The 23,950-nt window shown below is 43.1% G+C and overlaps 1 protein-coding gene across 1 annotated transcript; it reads left to right on the forward strand.

Annotated features, from left to right (window-relative positions):
• Positions 1-267: 267 nt before the first annotated feature.
• On the forward strand, positions 268-3,999 carry LOC119306276 (putative serine protease HhoA). The gene is made up of 8 exons (XM_037582541.1): positions 268-733; positions 831-994; positions 1,084-1,314; positions 1,403-1,483; positions 1,566-1,696; positions 2,155-2,272; positions 2,483-2,575; positions 3,284-3,999. Exons 1-8 carry the CDS (start codon positions 502-504, stop codon positions 3,440-3,442), a joined length of 1,209 nt encoding a protein of 402 aa, XP_037438438.1. The 5' UTR covers positions 268-501; the 3' UTR covers positions 3,443-3,999.
• The last annotated feature ends 19,951 nt before the right edge of the window (positions 4,000-23,950 follow it).

Here is a 23,950-nt window from a genome sequence, read left to right on the forward strand (position 1 = left end):
GCGTGATTTATGGAATCCCAGTGTTCCTTTTCAAAAAACAAAGAAAAAATCGTGCGTGGTGCATGCATATGCATGTGGACCCGAAATCACAAACCTATATGACCCACGAAGTCAATCAGTTACGGATCCCGGTTATTGCTCTTCCTGATTGATTGATTGGTTCCCAGGCAAGTCTCGTCCAGTGGGCTGTTGGCTCAATCTAATCGATCACCATCGTCGATTGCGGCTGCCGACTACTGCTCGATCTGCTCTTAGCGATGGCGGCGGACACGGCTGCGACCCGATCGCCGGAGGAGCGATCCAAGGCCATCGGCGGTGACGACGTTCAGGACGAGGAGAGACACGCCAAGAAGATGAGGACCACTCTGGAAGGCGACGACGGCGACGAGGAGGAGTTGGAGATCTCGTCTCCGCTCCGCGAGCCCTACCTCCCCAAGGAGGTAGACATGCGCGCCAACCCGCATATCCTCGCCGCCTATAAGCTCGCCCGAGACAAATTCCATGATAAACGAGGTTATCTCTCTCTTCCTCCCCCGTCTCCCATCCTTGTGCTCTTGCACTTACTTTCTAAGAGAAAGAGATCCTTCTCATCTTGCTGCCGATCGCGAGGAGAAGCTGCTCCCCATGCGCCTATCATCACGCTTCGGATCGTCGCCCGTCCTCATCCCTGAATCCGGGAGGAAGGCCGTGCTCTCCACCGCCGGATCCATCATCCGCCTCTCCTCCTCTCTCGGTAGTACTACCAATGCCAAGTCTCCATCTTCATGCATTCTAGCGCCGCTAAGGGTCGCCACAAAATCTTGCTGATACATAGCTGACTGTGCCCGCAGGTGGCGATCCGCTGGCACAGTCCGCCGGTTTCTGGATCGACTGGGACGAGGGGAGCAAAACCGGCATTGTCTTAACGACCGCGCATCTGATCCGCGCCAACAAGCCGCTGGCCAAAGACTACTGGGCGAAAAAAGACCGGTACCAGTATCATCCCGGTGCTCAAGTGAGTACCCATCAACAACGGACCTCAAAAGTAGCTAGTAACAATTTGCCTGATTTGCCTGATTTACTTTCTACGACATTTGGTTTCAGGTTACTGCTCACTTGCTCGACGACACCACCACGGAGGGCCGTCTGCTCTATCACCAGGAGCATTACGACCTTGCTTTCTTTAAGATTGCAATGGATCAGAGTGTTCAAGTAGCCTCTTTCGCTGACACGTTCAACAGCGGCCAGCAGGCTTTGCGGCTCGGAAGAGATGGAAATTTGATTTTAAGGATAACTCTTGGCAAGATGATGCAAGGTGACTTCGTGTATTTTTGCGTGAGATTCGCTCTTGTTTTTTCGTTCACTATTTACTTGAGGCAAATGCCCCAACAACTCCATATTACTCAACAAAGCATATGTGCAGGAGGCGGAGACACGGAGAGAGAGTGCACGGAATGGACCGGGATATACTTCATACGCATCAGTTCCCAAGTCTGAGTTACATGTAAGCTTGACCTTCTATTTCGTAATTCTTTCACAATATTTTGTTTGTTATATGGACAATTATATACATATCGATCTTTTAGTCCGACGATGGAGGAGAGCCGGTCATTGACTTTGATGGAAAGGTTGTGGGGATGATCAATGATTGTCAACGTGGGTCCTTTGTTCCTTTTTTCATTTTGAATAGGTGCATGGAACTCTGGAGGAATTTCGGGTATGCATTCTTACTCGGTTTTATGACAATGCTTGTTAATGCATTCTTTGTCCTTTTTTGTAATTGTTGTTTGACTACATGTACAACCTCATCAATAGAGATAAAGCCTACATTTTGATAGGTCAAAATGCCTACATTTTGATAGGTCAAAATTTGATTGTTGTCATGCTCTATGTTTATAATATTTGATACATTTATGTATTTATTTTACAAAATCATGTCTAAGTGACACTATAGACTGGGGTGGAACTTTGAAGGGACCTAGGTTGATTGGAGCATATTGTAAGATTTTTCACGACATTACCATTATTGGGGAGAATTTGTTGATCATTGAGATGATTATGAGTGTTTTACTACATTTTATACTGATAGTGTTTTTTTGTAAACTTAAAGAGCCCATTTAATTAAAGGAATCATATTCCTATAGCTAGAACTGAAATTCTGTTACGGCTTTGTAGGTGCATCCCTCGGCCCCACCTTGGATTGCAGTTTAAGGCCATCAAGTTTCTAGATCCCTCTCATGTTGAGTACATATGGCGCAAGCTAAAAATTGATGAAGGTCTTCTTGTTGAAGAGGTATACAATTTTGCTTCTTTTTTATCTTGCTACTATATATAATAGCACCTACAGGTAAGGCGCATGTAGTTTATTTTTCACTTCTGTAGATTTGATACCCCCACCCCCCTCCTCTTTCCACTTGCCTTAGGAATAGTACTGCGATTATGTTTTACCGTGATCTTCTCATGCATGTTATTGACTAATTAATTATTTTCAATTAAACCTTAGGTGTCAATGGGATCTCATGCTGAAAAAGTTGGAATCCGAGTAGGTGATATTATTGGCAGCATTGATGGAGAACGTATTTCTACCAGAATTGAGGTGTGCACTGTGCTTTTTTTAGGTTTTATAAACAAAAATAAAAATAATTAGTGGTTCTATTGCTTTTTTTGTCCTTGTAATTTCTTACTTTTTTGCTGCTGTTATCAGTTGGAAAAAAAGTTGTTGAGCATATCAATGGGTAGTTTTCATGGGGGAAATGACATTAATGTCAAAGTGGACATTTCTGTAAGTTTGAAATTGTGTTTTGATCAACATGTGTCGTCCATTTCTTCATATAAAATAATTCTTTGCAAAATACTAGCATTGAGAAATAGTCACACGAACTCTATAGGTCCAGGTATTTCACACGAACAACCGTCTTTGGAGGGATAAACATTTAAATGTAAATATATTGGATCACCGAGAAGTTGTTGAACGAGGTATACACCTCTCTTTCTACAACATAGTGCCATCTATATTTTCTTTGGATTTTCAACTATGAATCTCAAATTATGTGCACCCATTTTTTTGTATATTTTCTTTTATATATTGTGCAATCATATCTCAATCCACCCGATGTTTTGAATGTCACAATTTAAAAGTAGTATATAAATCATGATTTTGGAGTTTTTGGAATGTGCTTCATTCATTGTTTTTGTGCCTTACATTATGTAAGAATGTAAATTGAACTATACTTGCATGTCTACTTTTGGAAATCTACATGGATGCACAACCATCTCGTTAACAATGCTATTTTTCCATTTGCAGCTTTTTATCTCATCACAAATGGAGAAGGGTTTTCACCCCCTGTATCACCTGACCAAGATTAGTCAGATTCGGATTCGGACAAGTCACTTCGTTGTGCTTGCAATAATTCATGTGAGGGTTTATGTCTTCAAAGTATTTATTTGTAAAATGGAGGGATAACATCTAGAATAAGACCAGATTGTTTAGCCAAGTCCTATATTTCAAGGTCTTACGCATGCCTAGATATTTAGGGGAGCTGAGACAAGAGTTTCAGTACTAAGAGGGGGAATTATGATGTTGTGTTTGTGTGTGCTGCTAACCTCACCGCTCCTAGAAGAGGTTATCATGGCACTTGTGTTGTATGTAACCAAACAACAACACTTTGCATCTCGGTAGAACATGATGCAGGCGACAAACATAGGTGCCTATGTTGCTGCTCGGACTGGCTAGAGGGGATGCAGGCAAACAAACTATGTGTAAAACATGGTTTTTGACTTGCCACAGATGCAAAGTGCCAAAAATAACAAAACATTCCTTACTTGTACTCATCGGGTCTATCCGCCTAATACTGGAAAGAAAGAGATTTTGGAGCAAGGAAAGGAAAGAAGAGGGGGGAAAGGGAGTGACCTCGCTCAGAAGTGATGGGCGAAGAGGTTATAGCTCAGGCAACTTCAAATTGAATTGCAAAAATGTCTTGTATTAGAAACATTTGTACTCCCTCTGATCCATATTGCATGTCGCAGCTTGGTACTAAAGTTGTACTAATTGTATTGAAGGGAGTAGTATATATATTAATATCACCAGTGCAATATTCTCAAGCTGGATTTTACAAACCTTTCTATCAAGAAGCAAACACAGTAGCAAATGCTCTAGCTAGCTATATACCAGTAAATCCTTTGATTTTTGGGAGAGCACCGTCCCCGACTTTATTTCTCTATTATTTGTAAATGCTATGTCGATTATCTGAGAATAATTCATGTCCCAAAAAAAAGTTGTGCCCATGCTCTCCCTCCAAGTTCATGTAATGGGGCTACTGAACTGCAACTGGCTCATGTCTAGGAAGCATCGGCGCCACCACCAAAACGAAGCCCATTGTAAGCCACCTCTCATCTCGTCCTCTGCTCTAGTCCCCATCCACAGAACACTCCTTTTTAAGCATGCGCCATGGCCTCTCACAGCAATTGCCATGTCTTGGCGAGAACAAAGGAAATTGCCAAGGGCTTTCTTCCATAGGCCAGATTTTTATTTTACTTTATTCTTCTTAGTCAAAAACCAAACAGGTTGAAGATTATGTCTTCCTACAGAGATTTGATCCTTTTTTTCTTTAAGAAGATACATTATAGATTAAGGAAATCTTGCAGTAATCCTAGCATCTAAAAAGGATTCAGACCAGAGCACATTCTTCTGTGCATGACCTTGTTGTTCCCATCTATAGGGGACACAACTGTTCTGATCCCGAGCTCACGTGAGCTCGGGTGAACAGTAAAATAAAATAAAAATCAAAAACTTCGATTTTTTTCTGGAACTTCGAAAAATGTTCGGATAGCTTGCAAAATTTCATCAGCAGATTATATTCGTGTAAAATGTGGCAAAATAATAAAACTGATGCTCCAAAATTTTATTTTCAAACGCATTTTGGAGAATTGATTTTTTTGCCACATTTTACACGAATGTCATCTAGTGATGAAATTTTGCAAGCTATCAGAACATTTGTCAAAGTTCCACATAAAATTTTGATTTATTTATTATTTTTCTGTTAACCGAGCTGATTTGAGCTTGGGATTAGAACGCATCTGTTGGTCCCTATCTTGATCGATAGCCATGCTTGACATATTGTAGATGGAACCAACGGCCAACATGGTGAAAATTCTCCTGGAGATCATATAGAGGGATATTCATTGCCAAAACTTCCAGAGGTATGACCTAAAATTTTCATGATGGAACACTTTATGTTGCGGCTAGAACATCACTAGGAATGATCAATTGCACCCCACAAATTGGTTGGCCCGCAGTACTCAAACACGAGTTAGTATGCTGACCTTTTTTAGTTTTGCAATCTCCTGCAGTTCTCCTACTAGATTAGGATTAGTAGCTATGAAAAAGTTGCACATTTAACTTTATTACTTCAAATATATGCCATGCATCTGTTGTTGAACGTAGCAATAATTCAAAAAAAATCCTACGTGTCTCCAAGATCAACCTAGGAGATGCTAGCAACGAGAGAGAGGGGGGGAGTGCATCTTCGTACCCTTGAAGATCGCTAAGCGGAAGCGTTGCAAGAACGTGGTTGATGGAGTCGTACTCGCGGCGATTCAAATCAAGGAAGATCCAATCTAGCACCGAATGAACGGCTGATGTCTACTACACAACCTTCTTCTTGTAGACGTTGTTGGGCCTCCAAGTGTAGAGGTTTGTAGGACAGTAGCAAATTTCCCTCAAGTGGATGACCTAAGGTTTATCAATCCGTGGGAGGCGTAGGATGAAGATGGTCTCTCCCAAACAACCCTGCAACCAAATAACAAAGAGTCTCTTGTGTCCCCAACACACCCAATACAATGGCAAATTGTATAGGTTCACTAGTTTGGCGAAGAGATGGTGATACAAGTGCAATATGAATGGTAGATATGGGTATTTGTAATCTGAAAATATAAAACAAAAAGGTAACTAATGATAAAAGTCAGCATAAACGGTATTGCAATGCTTGGAAACAAGGCCCAGGGTTCATACTTTCACTAGTGCAAATTCTCTCAATAATAATAACATAATTGGATCATATAACTATCCCTCAACATGCAACAAAGAGTCACTCCAAAGCCACTAATAGCGGAGAACAAACGAAGAGATTATGGTAGGGTACGAAACCACCTCAAAGTTATCCTTTCTGTTCTATCTATTCAAGAGTCCGTAGTAAAATAACACAAAGCTATTCTTTCCGTTCAATCTATCATAGAGTTCATACTAGAATAACACCTTAAGACACAAATCAACCAAAACCTTAATGTCACCTAGATACTCCAATGTCACCTCAAGTATCCGTGGGCATGATTATACGATATGCATCACACAATCTCAGATTCATCTATTCAACCAACACAAAGTACTTCAGAGAGTGCCCCAAAGTTTCTACCGGAGAGTCAAGATGAAAACATGTGCCAACCCCTATGCATAAGTTCATTGAACCCGCAAGTTGATCACCAAAACAAACATCAAGTAGATCACATGAATATCCAATTGTCACCACAGATAAGCACGACAAGACATACATCAAGTGTTCTCAAATCCTTAAAGACTCAATCCGATAAGATAACTTCAAAGGAAAAACTCAATCCATTACAAAAGAGTAGAGGGGGAGAAACATCATAAGATCCAACTATAATAGCAAAGCTCGCGATACATCAAGGTCGTGCCAAATTAAGAACACGAGATAGAGAGATCAAACACATAGCTACTGGTACATACCGTCAGCCCCGAGGGTGAACTACTCCCTCCTCGTCATGGAGAGCGCCGGGATGATGAAGATGTCCACCGGTGAGGGAACCCCCCTTCGGCAGGGTGCCGGAACAGGGTCCCAATTGGTTTTTGGTGGCTACAGGGGCTCGCGGCGGTGGAACTACCGATCTATTGTGTTCCCCGATGTTTTTAGGGTATATGGAGATATATAGGTGAAAGAAGTCGGTCGGGGGAGCCATGAGGGGCCCCCAAGGGTGGGGGCGCGCCCAAGGGAGGTGGGCGCGCCTCCCTGCCTCGTGGCCACCTCGGAGCTTCCCTTACGTGCACTCCAAGTCTCCATTAATGCACTCCAAGTCCCCTGTATTGCTTCCGTTCCAAAAATAACTTCCCCGAAGGTTTCATTCCGTTTGGACTCCGTTTGATATTCCTTTTCTTCGAAACACTGAAATAGGCAAGAAAACAGCAATATGGGTTGGGCCTCCGATTAATAGGTTAGTCCCAAAAATAATATAAAAGTGCTTAGTAAAGCCCATAAACATCCAAAACAGATAATATAATAGCATGAATGCTTCATAAATTATAGATATGTTGGAGACGTATCAGCATCCCCAAGCTTAATTCCTGCTCGTCCTCGAGTAGGTAAATGATAAAAGAAAGAATTTATGAAGTGTGAATGCTAGCAGGTGCACAAGTTTGATCAATGATAATTTCAATCACCTTTTCTAGCATGATTATCTGTCATAAGAGTAGTTCATCTCATAAAACTTCTCAAGATCAAGTGACAAACTATTCACATGTTAAAGCATAGACCATAAACTTTCTTGAAAACTAGCAAACTTCATTCTCAGTCATCAAACAATTACAATTCATCTTATTTTCAGGAAGGGTCTATGTCAGAGCTTTGATTTAGCAAACTCCACATACTCAACTATCATATAGTCTTCCATGATTGCTATCACTCAAAGCATATTCTTAGAACAAATAGCATCCATCGAACACAGAGAAAGATAGGGGCTTAGTGTTTCGCCTCCCAACTCACTTATCATATAGATAATTGTCAACAATAATAATTCATGATCAAATATATTTGCATGGCCATATATGCTTATATCTTTCCCCAACACATGATGCTTGCCAACTAAAGAGTAGGTAGGAATGAGAAGGAATACTACTGACTCTTGCATAAAAGTAAAAGATAGGCCCTTTGCAGAGGCAAGCAGGGATTTGTAGAGGTGCCAGAGCTCGATTTTGAAATAGAGATGAAAATAATTTTGAGAGGTATGCGTTCATTGTCAACATAACAACCAAGAGTTCCCAATATCTTCCATACTACATACATTATAGGCGGTTCCCAAACATAATGGTAAAGTTTTTACTCCCCCTCCACCAACAATCATCAACCCATGGCTTGCCCGAAACAACGGGTGCCTCCAACTAACATCAAACCTGGGGGAGTTTTGTTTGCAATTATTTTTTATTTGATTTTGATCTTTTGATCATGGGACTGGGCATCCCAATTACCAGCCATTTTTCTCGTGAATGATGAGCGGAGTCCACTCATCGTGAGAATAACCCACCTAGCATGGAAGATACTGACATCCCCTAGTCGCTACATGAGCAATTCGGGCATACAAAACAGATTATTATTTGAAGGTTTAGAGTTTGGCACATGCAAATTTACTTGGGACGGCAGGTAAATACCGCATATAGGTAGGTATGGTGGACACTCATGGAAGAAACTTGGTTCAAGGAATTTGGATGCACAAGCAGTATTCCCACTTAGTACAGATATTTTGGCTAGCAAAGGATTCTAAAAAGCAAGCACCACATGTTGGAGGATCTATAACAATATAACTTCTATACAAATACACCCAAGCATAACTCATTACGTTGTCTTCCTTGTCCAACTTCAACTAATTTGCTCAGGTTTGAAAATAATTAATGGGGCTCGCAATCATAGAAGATGTCTAAGATAGTATATTTATATGTGAAATCTCTCTTCCTTCAATATTCTTTCATGAATTTTTCAAGTGACCAATACAATGTTTGCTAACCTTCAATAAATTTACTACCTCTACTTCTTAGATGTGAAGTCATTACTCCCACTGGGGTAAGCAAATGAAACATATATAATTTCAGATTTATGACATTCAACTCATTCAACCATTTACTCATAGGATATAAGTGAAGCACACGAGTAAATGACAAACTACTCCAAAAAGATATAAGTGAAGATCAATGAGTAGTTAAATAATTATGTAACTATGTGAAGACTCTCCTCATTTAAGAATTTCAGATCTTGGTATCTTATTCAAACAGGAAGAAAAATAAAATAAAATGACATTGCAAGGATAGCACAACTCATGTGAAGAAGCAAAAACTTAGGTTCAACCGATACTAAACGATAATTGTTGAAGAAGAAAGGTGGGATGCCTACCGGGGCATCCCCAAGTTTGGATACTTGAGACTTCTTGAAATATTATCTTGGGGTGCCTTGGGCATCCCCAAGCTTGAGCTTTTATGTCTCCTTAATTCCTTTTATATCTCGGTTTCCTAAATCTCGAAAGCTTCATCCACACCAAACTCAACAAGAACTCGTGAGATAGGTTAGTATAAATCAATGCAAAAACCTTATCATTTTCTACTGTAACAAATCACTAAAATTAATATTCAACATTGCATACAAAATGTCTCTGTATATTTAATACTCCTATCCTCAAATAGAATCATTAAACAAGCACACATATGCAAATAATGCAAACATAACAGTAATCTGTCAAAACAGTATAGTTTGTAAAGAATGCAAGATTCATCATACTTCCCTAACTCCAAAAATTATGAGAAAAATAGTACGCTGTAGAAGATTTATAAGATCTCAAAATGCAAAAAGTTTCAATATTATATCATTCTCTGACTTTTCTAGGGAATTTTTTCAACAGCGGTAAACTTTCTGTTTTGAAACAACAACATGTATACTTGCAAAATAAGCATGGTAAAGGCTATCCTTAACATTTTTATTGAAAATATAGATGCAAAACATTATTCTAAATAACAGCAAGCAAATACTAACAAAAGAAAATGATGCTCCAAGCAAAACACATATCGTGTGGTGAATAAAAATATTGCTGCAAGTAAAGTTACCGATGAACGAAGACGAAAGAGGGGATGCCATCCGGGGCATCCCCAAGCTTAGACTCTTGGTTGTCCTTGAATATTGCCTTGGGGTGCCTTGGGCATCCCCAAGATTAGGCTCTTGACATTCCTTATTCCATAGTCCATCGAATCTTTACCCAAAACGTGAAAACTTCACAACACAAAACTCAACAGAAAACTCGTAAGCTCCGTTAGTATAACAAAATAAAACCACCACTTAGGTACTGTAATGAACTCATTCTAAATTCATATTGGTGTAATATCTACTATATTCCAACTCCTATATGGTTCATACCCTCTGATACTACTCATAGATTCTTCAAAATAAGCAAACAACACATAAAAAACAGAATCTGTCAAAAACAGAACAGTCTGTAGTAATCTGTATCAAACGTATACTTCTGGAACTCCAAAAATCCTACCAAAATAGAAAGTCCTAAGCAATTTGTCTATCAATCCAGAGCAAAAATAATCAGATCAAAAACACGTTTTTGTGAATTATCAAAACTAATTTTCTGGGTGCAAAAGTTTCTGATTTCCAGCAGGATCAACACAACTATCACTGTAAGCTATCCTAAGAGCATCTCCAACAGCCGTGCTTCCGCCGCGCGCAAAAAACCTGTTTGCCGCGCGCGCTTTGGCTGGTTTAGCGCGGCCGCCAGCACTGGCTCCAACAGCCATGCTATAATGCAGCGCGCGCGCCGCTCCAGCGGCGCGCAAAAATACAGCGCGTGCGACTCGCCGGGCATTTACATATATGGCATCTTGGACACAAAATGAGTTTGAAACATTCATCAAAATGCAATGAACATGTGAAATTTGACACAAACAAGTTGATGAATAAAAGTTCATGCCGACAAGTTCAAAATCATGCCCACAAGTTCATCCAACCAAGTCCAAAAATGCAAACTAAAGTTCAAGACACAAATGAAAGACACATCAATCCTCTTCCTCGTCTTCGTCCTCATCTTCCGAAGACGATTCTTCCGCCTCCGAAGATGAATCTTCCTCCCTCACCTCATCATGCACCGTATCACGTGAAGCTCCGACGGTGTTGGCAAGATCTTCAACGGCATCTTCATGGGAATGTGTGTGAGGAGGCACATCGAAAGACATTCCGCCCATGATGGCCGGAGGTGCACCCATGCCTCCCATGAGAGAAGCAAAACTCATGCCTCCCATGGAGGCCATAGCGTCGAAGGGTGCTCCAAAGCCACCCATGCCTTCTATGGCGGCCGGAGGTGCACCCATGCCTCCCATGGCTCCGAAGCCACCCATGCCTCCCATGGCGCCAAGGCCACCGCCACCCATGCCGCCAAGGCCACCACCACCCATGGCACCGAGGCCACCGCCACCCATGCCGCCAAGGCCACCGCCATCCATGCCGTGGATCATGGCTCTTTTTTGGATCAAGACTTCTTCACGGGCAAGGTTGACATATTCCTTTTGCGCATCATTGAACAAAGATGTGTCCAAGAAGAACAAGTGCTTCTCCCATTCCAACAACTTAGCTCACTCCTCCATGCCCACCTTCCTCTCCTCAATGACACTTTCCTCTCCTCGGCTGCCACCCTCCTCTCTCGGCCACCAACCTCCTCTCCTCGGCCGCGGCATCTTGGTTCCTTGCCATTTTCCTCACCTCGTTGGCTTCTTTTCTTGCCTTCACAATAGCTTCCATAGCATTTTTGAGCTCATCATCTCCTTTCCTCTTCTTATTTTCGGTTTTGTCTTTCTTGCACCCATCCGGTCGTTTTTGCTTCGAGTATGAAACTGAGTTGGGTGTGGGGCTTCTCTTGCCATCATCACTTGATGCATCATCCTCTTCCTCCTCATCATCATCATTCAACTCAATTGTTCGCTTGCGTTTGTTGCTCAAATGCAAATCGTCCAAACCATCACGCTTCTTCCATTTCTCATCATCCTTCAACACTTCATAGCAATGAGGCAATGTGAAGATCCTTCCTTTCTTGATCTTCCCCTTCTTGGTTGTCCTCACCTCTTCTTTGAACAAGTTTTGTGCAATGTTGTACTACATGAAAACAAAGCAAGTTAGCACTTCGGACACCAAAAACAAGTAGGATGAACATGTATGAAATGCCACTTACTCTATCGGCCTCATTTGTGCCACTTGGGTTCAACTTGTCAACCGACTTTTGTGCGGCCGCCCACTTTTGACAATCCGAGTTGATTGTCGACCATTGGGACCGAAGTGATCTCTCAGAGTGGTCAATTCCACTCACGTTGTGAGCATCAAAGTGTTCTTTCATCCGCCCCCAATAAGCATCTCTACTTTGATCACCTCCAACGGATGGATGCCTCGACACGTGCAACCAAGTATAGCATTGTAAGATGTCATCTTTGTTCGTGTAATTGCCCTCTCTTCCTTTCGGCGCGTCGATAATGCCCTCACCCTCCTCGTCCACCTCAAACTCATGGTCTTCGAAATGGATGTCATTGGTTTGAAACCAATGCGAATTGTTGGAGCCAACACCCATAGTTGACATGTATGCATCATCGTTGAGACTACGAAGTTTTTTGAACAATGCAAATAAGCTATCTATATGATGCATTGAAAAAATAACAAGAAAATAAAAGTTGGAATTTTTTTCACCTTGGGGGCATTTCATCGAACATGTGGTGCGCGTCGGCGGCCGGCTCAACGAGTGAGCTCGCCGGCGCTTCGGTAGCCGCCGCGCCCGTCAAACGCCCTGCAAGCTTTTTCCCCTCGCCTTCGAGCTGCCGGAGCCGTCCGCCGCCTTCTTCTTTGCGGATGTTTTGCACTTCTTCGGTCGCGCCGCATTGGGGAGCTTCGATGGTGCGGCGGCGGTACGGGACGGCACCGACGCGACGCCACCCATCGCTGTGGTCATCCGCGGCGGCAAGAAGAGGCTGCGCGCGAGGCCGACGCTCGGCGGAACTCCGACGGTGGCGACGCCAACGCTCCCCGTGCTAGGGTTTTCGGCGGCGGCGGCTGCGGCGGCGGCGGCGGGGGGTCGCGGCCGTACAACGGGGTGAGCGGGGTGCCGGTGCACGCGTCCATGGGTGGCAGGGCGTCGGCGCCGGCGCGCGCGGGGCGTAGGAGGAGGAGAGGAGAGAGTGCGGCGCGAGTGATTGAATGTGCCGCGCGCGGAAACGGGCGCCCCAAATACACCGCGCGAGATAGCGTATCCGACCGTGCGCCCAAATCCTTATACAGCGCGCACTGTTTTTGCACGCCCGCTGGAGCCATCCGCCGGATTGCGCACGCGCTAAAACACCCACTTTTGCAGCGCGGCTCATGTTTAGCGCGGCTGTTGGAGATGCTCTAAAGGTCTTACTTGGCACTTTGTTGAAACAAAAGCTATAAAACATGATTACTACAGTAGCATAATCATGGGAACAAACAAAAACAGTAAGGATAAATATTGGGTTGTCTCCCGACAAGCGCTTTTCTTTAATGCCTTTCTAGCTAGGCATGATGATGACAATGATGCTCACATAAAAGATAAGAATTGAAACATAAAAGGAGCATCATGAAGCATATGACTAGCACATTTAAGTCTAACCCACTTCCTATGCATAGGGATTTTGTGGGCAAACAACTTATGGGAAGAATAATCAACTAGCATAGGAAGGTAAAACAAGCATAGCTTAAAAAATTTCAACACATAGAGAGGAAACTTGATATTATTGCCATTCCTACAAGCATATGTTCCTCCCTCATAATAATTTTCAGTAGCATCATGAATGAATTAAACAATATAACCAGCACATAAAGCATTCTTTTCATGATCTACAAGCATAGAAAATTTACTACTCTCCACATAAGCAAATTTCTTCTCATGAATAGGAGTGGGAGTATCATAAGAGACTTGAATACTATAAATTGTTTCCACATTAAAAGAGTAATGTTCAGAAAAAGGGTAATCATAATCATGAAAACAATTATAAATATAATCATCACTACTTTTTATAGCATAAGTTTCATCACAATAATCATCATAAGTAGCAACTTTTTGTTGGAAATATGCCCTAGAGGCAATAATAAAAGTGTTATTATTATATTTCCTTGTTCATGATAATTGTCTTTTATTCATGCTATAACTATATTATCCGGAAATCGTAATACACGTGTGAATACATAGACCACAATATGTCCCTAGTGAGCCTCTAGTTGACTAGCTCGTTGTGATCAACAGATAGTCATGGTTTCCTGGCTATGGACATTGGATGTCGTTGATAACGGGATCACATCATTAGGAGAATGATGTGATGGACAAGACCCAATCCTAAGCATAGCACAAAGATCGTGTAGTTCATTTGCTAGAGCTTTGCCAATGTCAAGTATCTCTTCCTTTGACCATGAGATCATGTAACTCCTGGATACCGTAGGAGTGCTTTGGGTGTATCAAACGTCACAACGTAACTGGGTGACTATAAAGGTGCACTACAGGTATCTCCGAAAGTATCTATTGTTTTATGCGGATCGAGACTGGGATTTGTCACTCCGTGTAAACGGAGAGGTATCTCTGGGCCCACTCGGTAGGACATCATCATATGCGCAATGTGACCAAGGAGTTGATCATGGGATGATGTGTTACGGAACGAGTAAAGAGACTTGCCGGTAACGAGATTGAACAAGGTATTGGATACCGACGATCGAATCTCGGGCAAGTAAAATACCGCTAGACAAAGGGAATTGTATACGGGATTGATAAAGTCCTTGACATCGTGGTTCATCCGATGAGATCATCGTGGAACATGTGGGAGCCATCATGGGTATCCAGATCCCGCTGTTGGTTATTGACCGGAGAACGTCTCGGTCATGTCTGCATGTCTCCCGAACCCGTAGGGTCTACACACTTAAGGTTCGATGACGCTAGGGTTATAAAGGAAGCTTGTATGTGGTTACCGAATGTTGTTCGGAGTCCCGGATGAGATCCCGGACGTCACGAGGAGTTCCAGAATGGTCCGGAGGTAAAGGTTTATATATGGGAAGTCCTGTTTTGGTCACCGGAAAAGTTTCAGGCGATATCGGTAATGTACCGGGACCACCGGGAGGGTCCCGGGGGTCCACCAAGTGGGGCCACCTGCCCCAGAAGGTTGTGTGGGCCAAGTGTGGGAGGGGACCAGCCCCTAGGAGGGCTGGTGCGCCCCCCACAAGGGGGCCAAGGCGCAAGGAAGAGTGGGAGGGGGCAAACCCTAGTCCAGATGGGCCTTAAGGCCCATATTGGTGCGCCTCCCTCTCCTCTCCCCTCTTGGCCGCCACCCCCTTTGCCATCTAGGGCTGGCCGCACCCCTTGGGGGTGGGAAACCCTAAAGGGGGCGCAGCCCCCCCTTCCCCCTATATATAGTTGAGGTTTGGGGCTGCCATACACATGAGAACTTCTCCTCTTGGTGCAGCCCTGCCTCTCTCCCTACTCCTCCTCTCCCATGGTGCTTGGCGAAGCCCTGCGGGATTGCCACGCTCCTCCACCACCACCACGCCGTTGTGCTGCTGTTGGATGGAGTCTTCCTCAACCTCTCCCTCTCTCCTTGCTGGATCAAGGCGTGGGAGACGTTACCGGGCTGTACGTGTGTTGAACGCGGAGGTGTCGTCCGTTCGGCACTTGATCATCGGTGATCTGAATCACGACGAGTACGACTCCATCAACCCCGTTCACTTGAACGCTTCCGCTTAGCGATCTACAAGGGTATGTAGATGCACTCTCCTTTCTACTCGTTGCTGGTCTCTCCATAGATAGATCTTGGTGATACGTAGGAAATTTTTTGAATTTCTGCTACGTTCCCCAACAGTGGCATCATGAGCTAGGTCTATTGCGTAGATTCTTTGCACGAGTAGAACACAAAGTAGTTGTGGGCGTTGATGTTGTTCAATATGCTTACCGTTACTAGTCCAATCTTGTTTCGACGGTATTGTGGGATGAAGCGGCCCGGACCGACCTTACACATACTCTTACGTGAGACAGGTTCCACCGATTGACATGCACTTGGTGCATAAGGTGGCTAGCGGGTGCCAGTCTCTCCCACTTTAGTCGGAACGGATTCGATGAAAAGGGTCCTTATGAAGGGTAAATAGCAATTGGCATATCACGTTGTGGTATTGCGTAGGTAAGAAACGTTCTTGCTAGAAACCCATAGCAGCCACGTAAAACATGCAAACAACAATTAGAGGACGTCTAACTTGTTTTTGCAGGGTATGCTTTGTGATGTGATATGGCCAAGAAGAATGTGATGAATGATATGTGATGTATGAGATTGATCATGTTCTTGTAATAGGATTCACGACTTGCATGTCGATGAGTATGACAACCGGCAGGAGCCATAGGAGTTGTCTTTATTTATTGTATGACCTGTGTGTCATTGAAGAACGCCATGTAAACTACTTTACTTTATTGCTAAACGCGTTAGTCATAGAAGTAGAAGTAGTCGTTGGCGTGACAACTTCATGAAGACACGATGATGGAGATCATGATGATGGAGATCATGGTGTCGTGCCGGTGACGATGATGATCATGGAGCCCCGAAGATGAAGATCAAAAGGAGCAAAATGATATTGGCCATATCATGTCACTATTTGATTGCATGTGATGTTTATCATGTTTATGCATCTTGTTTACTTAGGATGACGGTAGTAAATAAGATGATCCCTTACAAAATTTCAAGAAGTGTTCTCCCCTAACTGTGCACCGTTGCTACAGTTTGTCGCTTCTAAGCACCACGTGATGATCGGGTGTGATGGATTCTTACGTTCACATACAACGGGTGTAAGACAGTTTTACACAGCGAAAACACTTAGGGTTAACTTGACGAGCCTAGCATGTGCAGACATGGCCTCGGAACACGGAGACCGAAAGGTCGAGCATGAGTCGTATAGCAGATACGATCAACATGAAGATGTTCACCGATGATGACTAGTCCGTCTCACGTGATGATCGGACACGGCCTAGTTGACTCGGATCATGTAATCACTTAGATGACCAGAGGGATGTCTATCTGAGTGGGAGTTCATAAGATGAACTTAATTATCCTGAACATAGTCAAAAGACCTTTTGCAAATTATGTCGTAAGCTCGCGCTTTAGTTCCACTGTTTAGATATGTTCCTAGAGAAAATATAGTTGAAAGTTGATAGTAGCGATTATGCGATCAGTAGAAAGCTTATGTCCTTAATGCACCGCTCAGTGTGCTGAACCCCAACGTCGTTTGTCGATGTTGCGAACATCGGACATACACGTTTTGATAACTACGTGATAGTTCAATTAAATGGTTTGAGTAGAGGCACCAAAGACGTTTTCGAAACGTCGCGGAACATATGAGATGTTTCGAGGGCTGAAATTGGGATTTCAGGCTCGTGCCCACGTCAAGAGGTATAACACCTCCGACGATTTTCTTAGCCTGCAAACTAAGGGAGAAAAGCTCAATCATTGAGCTTGTGCTCAGATTGTCTGAGCACAACAATCACTTGAATCGAGTGGGAGTTGATCCTCCAGATGAGATAGTGATGTTTCCCCAAAGTCATTGCCACCAAGCTGCTAGAGCTTCGTGATTAACTATAACATATCAAGGATAGATATGATGATCCTTGAAATATTCATGATGTTTGACACCGCGAAAGTAGAAATCAAGAAGGAGCATCAATTGTTGATGGTTGGTGAAACCACTAGTTTCAAGAAGGGCAAGGGAACAAAGGGATACTTCATGAAACGGCAATTCAGCTGCTGCTCTAGTGAAGAAACCCAAGGTTGAACCCAAACCCGAGACTAAGTGCTTCTGTAATAAGGGGAACAACCACTGGAGCAGCATTACCCTAGATACTTGGTAGATGAGAAGGCTGGCAAGGTCGATAGAAGTATATTGGATATACATTATGTTAATGTGTACTTTACTAGTACTCCTAGTAGCACCAGGATATTGGATACCGGTTCGGTTGCTAAGTGTTAGTAACTCGAAATAAAAGCTACGGAATAAACGGAGACTAGCTAACGTATTATTATTATATAACTGTATTATCCGGAAATAAAAGCTAACTCGAAATACACGTGTGAATATGCCCTAGAGGCAATAATAAAAGTATTATTATTATATTTCCTTGTTAATGATAATTGTCTTTTATTCATGCTATAACTGTATTATCCGGAAATCGTAATACACGTGTGAATACATAGACCACAATATGTCCCTAGTGAGCCTCTAGTTGACTAGCTCGTTGTGATCAACAGATAGTCATGGTTTCCTGGCTATGGGCATTGGATGTCGTTGATAACGGGATCACATCATTAGGAGAATGATGTGATGGACAAGACCCAATCCTAAGACTAGCACAAAAGATCGTGTAGTTCATTTGCTAGAGCTTTGCCAATGTCAAGTATCTCTTCCTTCGACCATGAGAGCGTGTAACTCCTGGATACCGTAGGAGTGCTTTGGGTGTATCAAACGTCACAACGTAACTGGGTGACTATAAAGGTGCACTACAGGTATCTCCGAAAGTATCTATTGTTTTATGCGGATCGAGACTGGGATTTGTCACTCCGTGTAAACGGAGAGTTATCTCTGGGCCCACTCGGTAGGACATCATCATATGCGCAATGTGACCAAGGAGTTGATCACGGGATGATGTGTTATGGAACGAGTAAAGTGACTTGCCGGTAACGAGATTGAACAAGGTATTGGATACCGATGATCGAATCTCGGGCAAGTAACATACCGATAGACAAAGGGAATTGAATACGGGATTGATTAAGTCCTTGACATCGTGGTTCATCCGATGAGATCATCGTGGAACATGTGGGAGCCATCATGGGTATCCAGATCCCGCTGTTGGTTATTGACCGGAGAACGTCTCGGTCATGTCTACATGTCTCCCGAACCCGTAGGGTCTACACACTTAAGGTTCGATGACGCTAGGGTTATAAAGGAAGTTTGTATGTGGTTACCGAATGTTGTTCGGAGTCCTGGATGAGATCCCGGACGTCACGAGGAGTTCCGGAATGGTCCGGAGGTAAAGATTTATATATGGGAAGTCCTATTTTGGCCACCGGAAAATGTTCGGGATTTTTCGGTATTGTACCGGGAAGGTTCTAGAAGGTTCCGGAGTGGGGCCCACCTGCATGGGGGGGCCCACATGGACGTGGGTAGTGGGGGCAAGGCCCCACACCCCTGGTCAAGGCGCACCAAGATCCCCCCTTAGAAGGAATAAGATCATATCCCGAAGGGATAAGATCAAGATCCCTAAAAAGGGGGGATAACAATCGGTGGGGAAGGAAATAATGAGATTTCTTTCCTCCCACCTTGGCCAACGCCCCAATGGACTTGGAGGGCAAGAAACCAGCCCCTCCACCCCTATATATAGTGGGGAGGCGCATGGGAGCTATACACGAAGTTCTGGCACAGCCCTACCTCTCTCCCTACTCCTCCTCTCCCATGGTGCTTGGCGAAGCCCTGCTGGATTGCCACGCTCCTCCACCACCACCACGCCGTTGTGCTGCTGTTGGATGGAGTCTTCCTCAACCTCTCCCTCTCTCCTTGCTGGATCAAGGCGTGGGAGACGTCACTGGGATGTACGTGTGTTGAACGCGGAGGTGCCGTCCGTTCGGCACTAGGATCATCGGTGATTTGAATCACGACGAGTACGACTCCATCAACCCCGTTCACTTGAACGCTTCCGCTTAGCGATCTACAAGGGTATGTAGATGCACTCTCTTTCTACTCGTTGCTGGTCTCTCCATAGATAGATCTTGGTGACACGTAGGAAAATTTTGAATTTCTGCTACGTTCCCCAACAGTGGCATCATGAGCTAGGTCTATTGCGTAGATTCTTTGCACGAGTAGAACACAAAGTAGTTGTGGGCGTTGATGTTGTTCAATATGCTTACCGTTACTAGTACAATCTTGTTTCGACGGTATTGTGGGATGAAGCGGCCCGGACCGACCTTACACGTACTCTTACGTGAGACAGGTTCCACCGATTGACATGCACTTGGTGCATAAGGTGGCTAGCGGGTGCCAGTCTCTCCCACTTTAGTCGGAACGGATTCGATGAAAAGGGTCCTTATGAAGGGTAAATAGCAATTGGCATATCACGTTGTGGTATTGCGTAGGTAAGAAACGTTCTTGCTAGAAACCCATAGCAGCCACGTAAAACATGCAACAACAATTAGAGGACGTCTAACTTGTTTTTGCAGGGTATGCTATGTGATATGATATGGCCAAAAGGATGTGATGAATGATATATGTGATGTATGAGATTGATCATGTTCTTGTAATAGGATTCACGACTTGTATGTCGATGAGTATGACAACCGGCAGGAGCCATAGGAGTTGTCTTTATTTTTTGTATGACCTGCGTGTCATTGAAGAACGCCATGTAAACTACTTTACTTCATTGCTAAACGCGTTAGTCATAGAAGTAGAAGTAGTTGTTGGCGTGACAACTTCATGAAGACACGATGATGGAGATCATGATGATGGAGATCATGGTGTCATGCCGGTGACAAGATGATCATGGAGCCCCGAAGATGAAGATCAAAGGAGCTATATGATATTGGCCATATCATGTCACTACTCTATTTGATTGCATGTGATGTTTATCATGTTTATGCATCTTGTTTACTTAGGACGACGGTAGTAAATAAGATGATCCCTTACAAAATTTCAAGAGGTGTTCTCCCCTAACTGTGCACCGTTGCTACAGTTCGTCGCTTCTAAGCACCACGTGATGATCGGGTGTGATGGATTCTTATGTTCACATACAACGGGTGTAAGATAGTTTTACACAGCGAAAACACTTAGGGTTAACTTGACGAGCCTAGCATGTGCAGACATGGCCTCGGAACACGGAGACCGAAAGGTCGAGCATGAGTCGTATAGTAGATACGATCAACATGAAGATGTTCACCGATGATAACTAGTCCGTCTCACGTGATGATCGGACACGGCCTAGTTGACTCGGATCATGTGATCACTTAGATGACCAGAGGGATGTCTATCTAAGTGGGAGTTCATAAGATGAACTTAATTATCCTGAACATAGTCAAAAGACCCTTTGCAAATTATGTCGTAGCTCGCGCTATAGTTCTACTGTTTAGATATGTTCCTAGAGAAAATATAGTTGAAAGTTGAAAGTAGCGATTATGCAGACAATAGATAGCTTATGTCCTTAATGCACCGCTTAGTGTGCTGAACCCCAAATGTCGTTTGTGGATGTTGCGAACATCGGACATACACGTTTTGATAACTACGTGATAGTTCAGTTAAATGGTTTAAGTAGAGGCACCAAAGACGTTTTCGAAACGTCGCGGAACATATGAGATGTTTCGAGGGCTGAAATTGGGATTTCAGGCTCGTGCCCACGTCAAGAGGTATGAGACCTCCGACGATTTTCTTAGCCTGCAAACTAAGGGAGAAAAGCTCAATCGTTGAGCTTGTGCTCAGATTGTCTGAGTGCAACAATCACTTGAATCGAGTGGGAGTTGATCTTCCAGATGAGATAGTGATGTTTTCCCAAAGTCATTGCCACCGAGCTGCTAGAGCTTCGTGATGAACTATAACATATCAGGGATAGATATGATAATCCTTGAGGTATTCGCGATGTTTGACACCGCGAAAGTAGAAATCAAGAAGGAGCATCAATTGTTGATGGTTGGTGAAACCACTAGTTTCAAGAAGGGCAAGGGAACAAAGGGATACTTCATGAAACGGCAATTCAGCTGCTGCTCTAGTGAAGAGACCCAAGGTTGAACCCAAACCCGAGACTAAGTGCTTCTGTAATAAGGGGAACAGCCACTGGAGCAGAATTACCCTAGATACTTGGTAGATGAGAAGGCTGGCAAAGTCGATAGAAGTATATTGGATATACATTATGTTAATGTGTACTTTACTAGTACTCCTAGTAGCACCAGGGTATTAGATACCGGTTCGGTTGCTAAGTGTTAGTAACTCGAAATAAAAGGCTACGGAATAAACGGAGACTAGCTAAAGGAGAGCTGACGATATGTGTTGGAAGTGTTTCCAAGTTTGATATAATCAAACATCGCACGCTCCCTCTACCATCAAGATTAGTATTAAACCTGAATGGTTTATTGAATCTCGATCGTAGTGATACACATTTTCATGCCAAAAGATATAAGATAGTAATGATAGTACCACTTACTTGTGGCACTGCCATGTAAGTCATAATGGTATAAAACGCATGAAGAAGCTCCATGTTGATGGATCTTTGGACTCACTCGTTTTGAAAAGTTTGAGACATGCAAACCATGTCTATTGGTGTATATGCATGAAGAAACCCCATGCAAATGGATCGTTTGGACTCACTTGATTTTGAATCACTTGAGATATGCAAATCATACCACATGGGCAAGATGACTGAAAAGCCTCGTTTTCAATAAGATGGAACAAGATAGCAACTTGTTGGAAGTAACACATTTTGATGTGTGCAGTCCAATGAGTGTTGAGGCATGCAGTGAATATCGTTATGTTCTTACTTCACAGATGATTCGAGTAGATGTTGAGAATATTTACTTGATGAAACACAAGTCTGAATTATTGAAAGGTTCAAGTAATTTCAGAGTGAAGTAGCAGATCATTGTGACAAGAGGATAAAATGTCTATGATATGATCATAGAGATGAATATCTGAGTTACGAGTTTTGGCACACAATTAAGACATTGTGGAAATTGTTTCGCAATTAATACCGCCTGGAACACCATAGTGTGATGGTGTGTCCGAACATCATAGTTGCACCCTATTGGATATGGTGCGTACCATGATGTCTCTTATCGAATTACCACTATTGTCCATGGGTTAGGCATTAGAGACAACCACATTCACTTTAAATAGGGCACCACGTAATTCCGTTGAGATGACACCGTATGAATTATGGTTTAGAGAAACCTAAGTTGTCGTTTCTTAAAAGTTTGGGGCTGCGACGCTTATATGAAAAAGTTTCAGGTTGATAAGCTCGAACCCAAAGCGGATAAAATGCATCTTCATAGGAAACCCAAAATAGTTGGGTATGCCTCCTATCTCAGATCCGAAAGCAATATGGATTGTTTCTAGAATCGGGTCCTTTCTCGAGGAAAAGTTTCTCTCGAAAGAATTGAGTGGGAGGATGGTGGAGACTTGATGAGGTTATTGAACCGTCTCTTCAACTAGTGTGTGACAGGGCACAGGGAGTTGTTCCTGTGGCACCTACACCAATTGAAGTGGAAGCTTATGATATTGATCATGAAACTTCGGATCAAGTCACTCCCAAACCTCGTAGGATGACAAGGATGCGTACTACTTCAGAGTGGTACGTAATCCTGTCTTGAAGGTCATGTTGCTAGACAAAAATGAACCTACGAGCTATGGAGAAGCGATGGTGGGCCCGGATTCCGATAAATGGCTTGAGGCCATAAAATCCGAGAGAGGATCCATGTATGAAAACAAAGTGTAGACTTTGGCAGAACGGCTCGATGGTCGTAAGGCTAATGAGTACAGATGGATTTCAAAAGGAAGACGGACAATGATGGTAAATGTCACCATTAAGAAAGCTCGACTTGTTGTTAAGATGTTTTCCGACAAGTTCAAGGAGTTGACTACGATGAGATTTTCTCACTCGTAGCGATGCTAAGAGTCTGTTGGAATTATATTAGCGATTACTGCATTATTTATGAAATCTTGCATATAGGATGTCAGAACATTGTTTCCTCAACGATTTTCTTGAGGAAAGGTTTTATGTGATACAACCGGAAGGTTTTGTCAATCCCGAAAGATGCTAATAAGTATGCAAAGCTCCAGCAATCCTTCTAAGGACTGGAGTGAGCATCTCGGAGTTGGAATGTATGCTTTGATGATGATCAAAGATTTTGGTGTATACAAAGTTTATGAGAAACTTGTATTTCCAAAGAAGTGAGTGGGAGCACTATAGAATTTCTGATGAGTATATGTTGTTGACATATTGATGATCAGAAATGAATTTCAATGGAAAGCCTGGATTAAGCTACTTGAACATTGAGCATCAAGATCTATAAGGATAGATCAAAATGCTTAATAATACTTTCAAATGAGCACATACCTTGACATGATCTTGAAGGTGTTCAAGATGGACCAGTCAAAGAAGGAGT

Source organism: Triticum dicoccoides, chromosome 5B (assembly GCF_002162155.2).
Source record: "Triticum dicoccoides isolate Atlit2015 ecotype Zavitan chromosome 5B, WEW_v2.0, whole genome shotgun sequence".
Classification (NCBI taxonomy): domain Eukaryota; kingdom Viridiplantae; phylum Streptophyta; class Magnoliopsida; order Poales; family Poaceae; genus Triticum; species Triticum dicoccoides.

Coding starts and splice junctions, on each gene's coding strand:
- LOC119306276 (XM_037582541.1), top strand. CDS start 502: ATGATAAACGAGGTTATCTCTCTCTTCCTCCCCCGTCTCCCATCCTTG. Junction 734..830: donor CCGCCTCTCCTCCTCTCTCG/GTAGTACTACCA, acceptor CTGTGCCCGCAG/GTGGCGATCCGCTGGCACAG. Junction 2,576..3,283: donor GTATTTCTACCAGAATTGAG/GTGTGCACTGTG, acceptor TTCCATTTGCAG/CTTTTTATCTCATCACAAAT.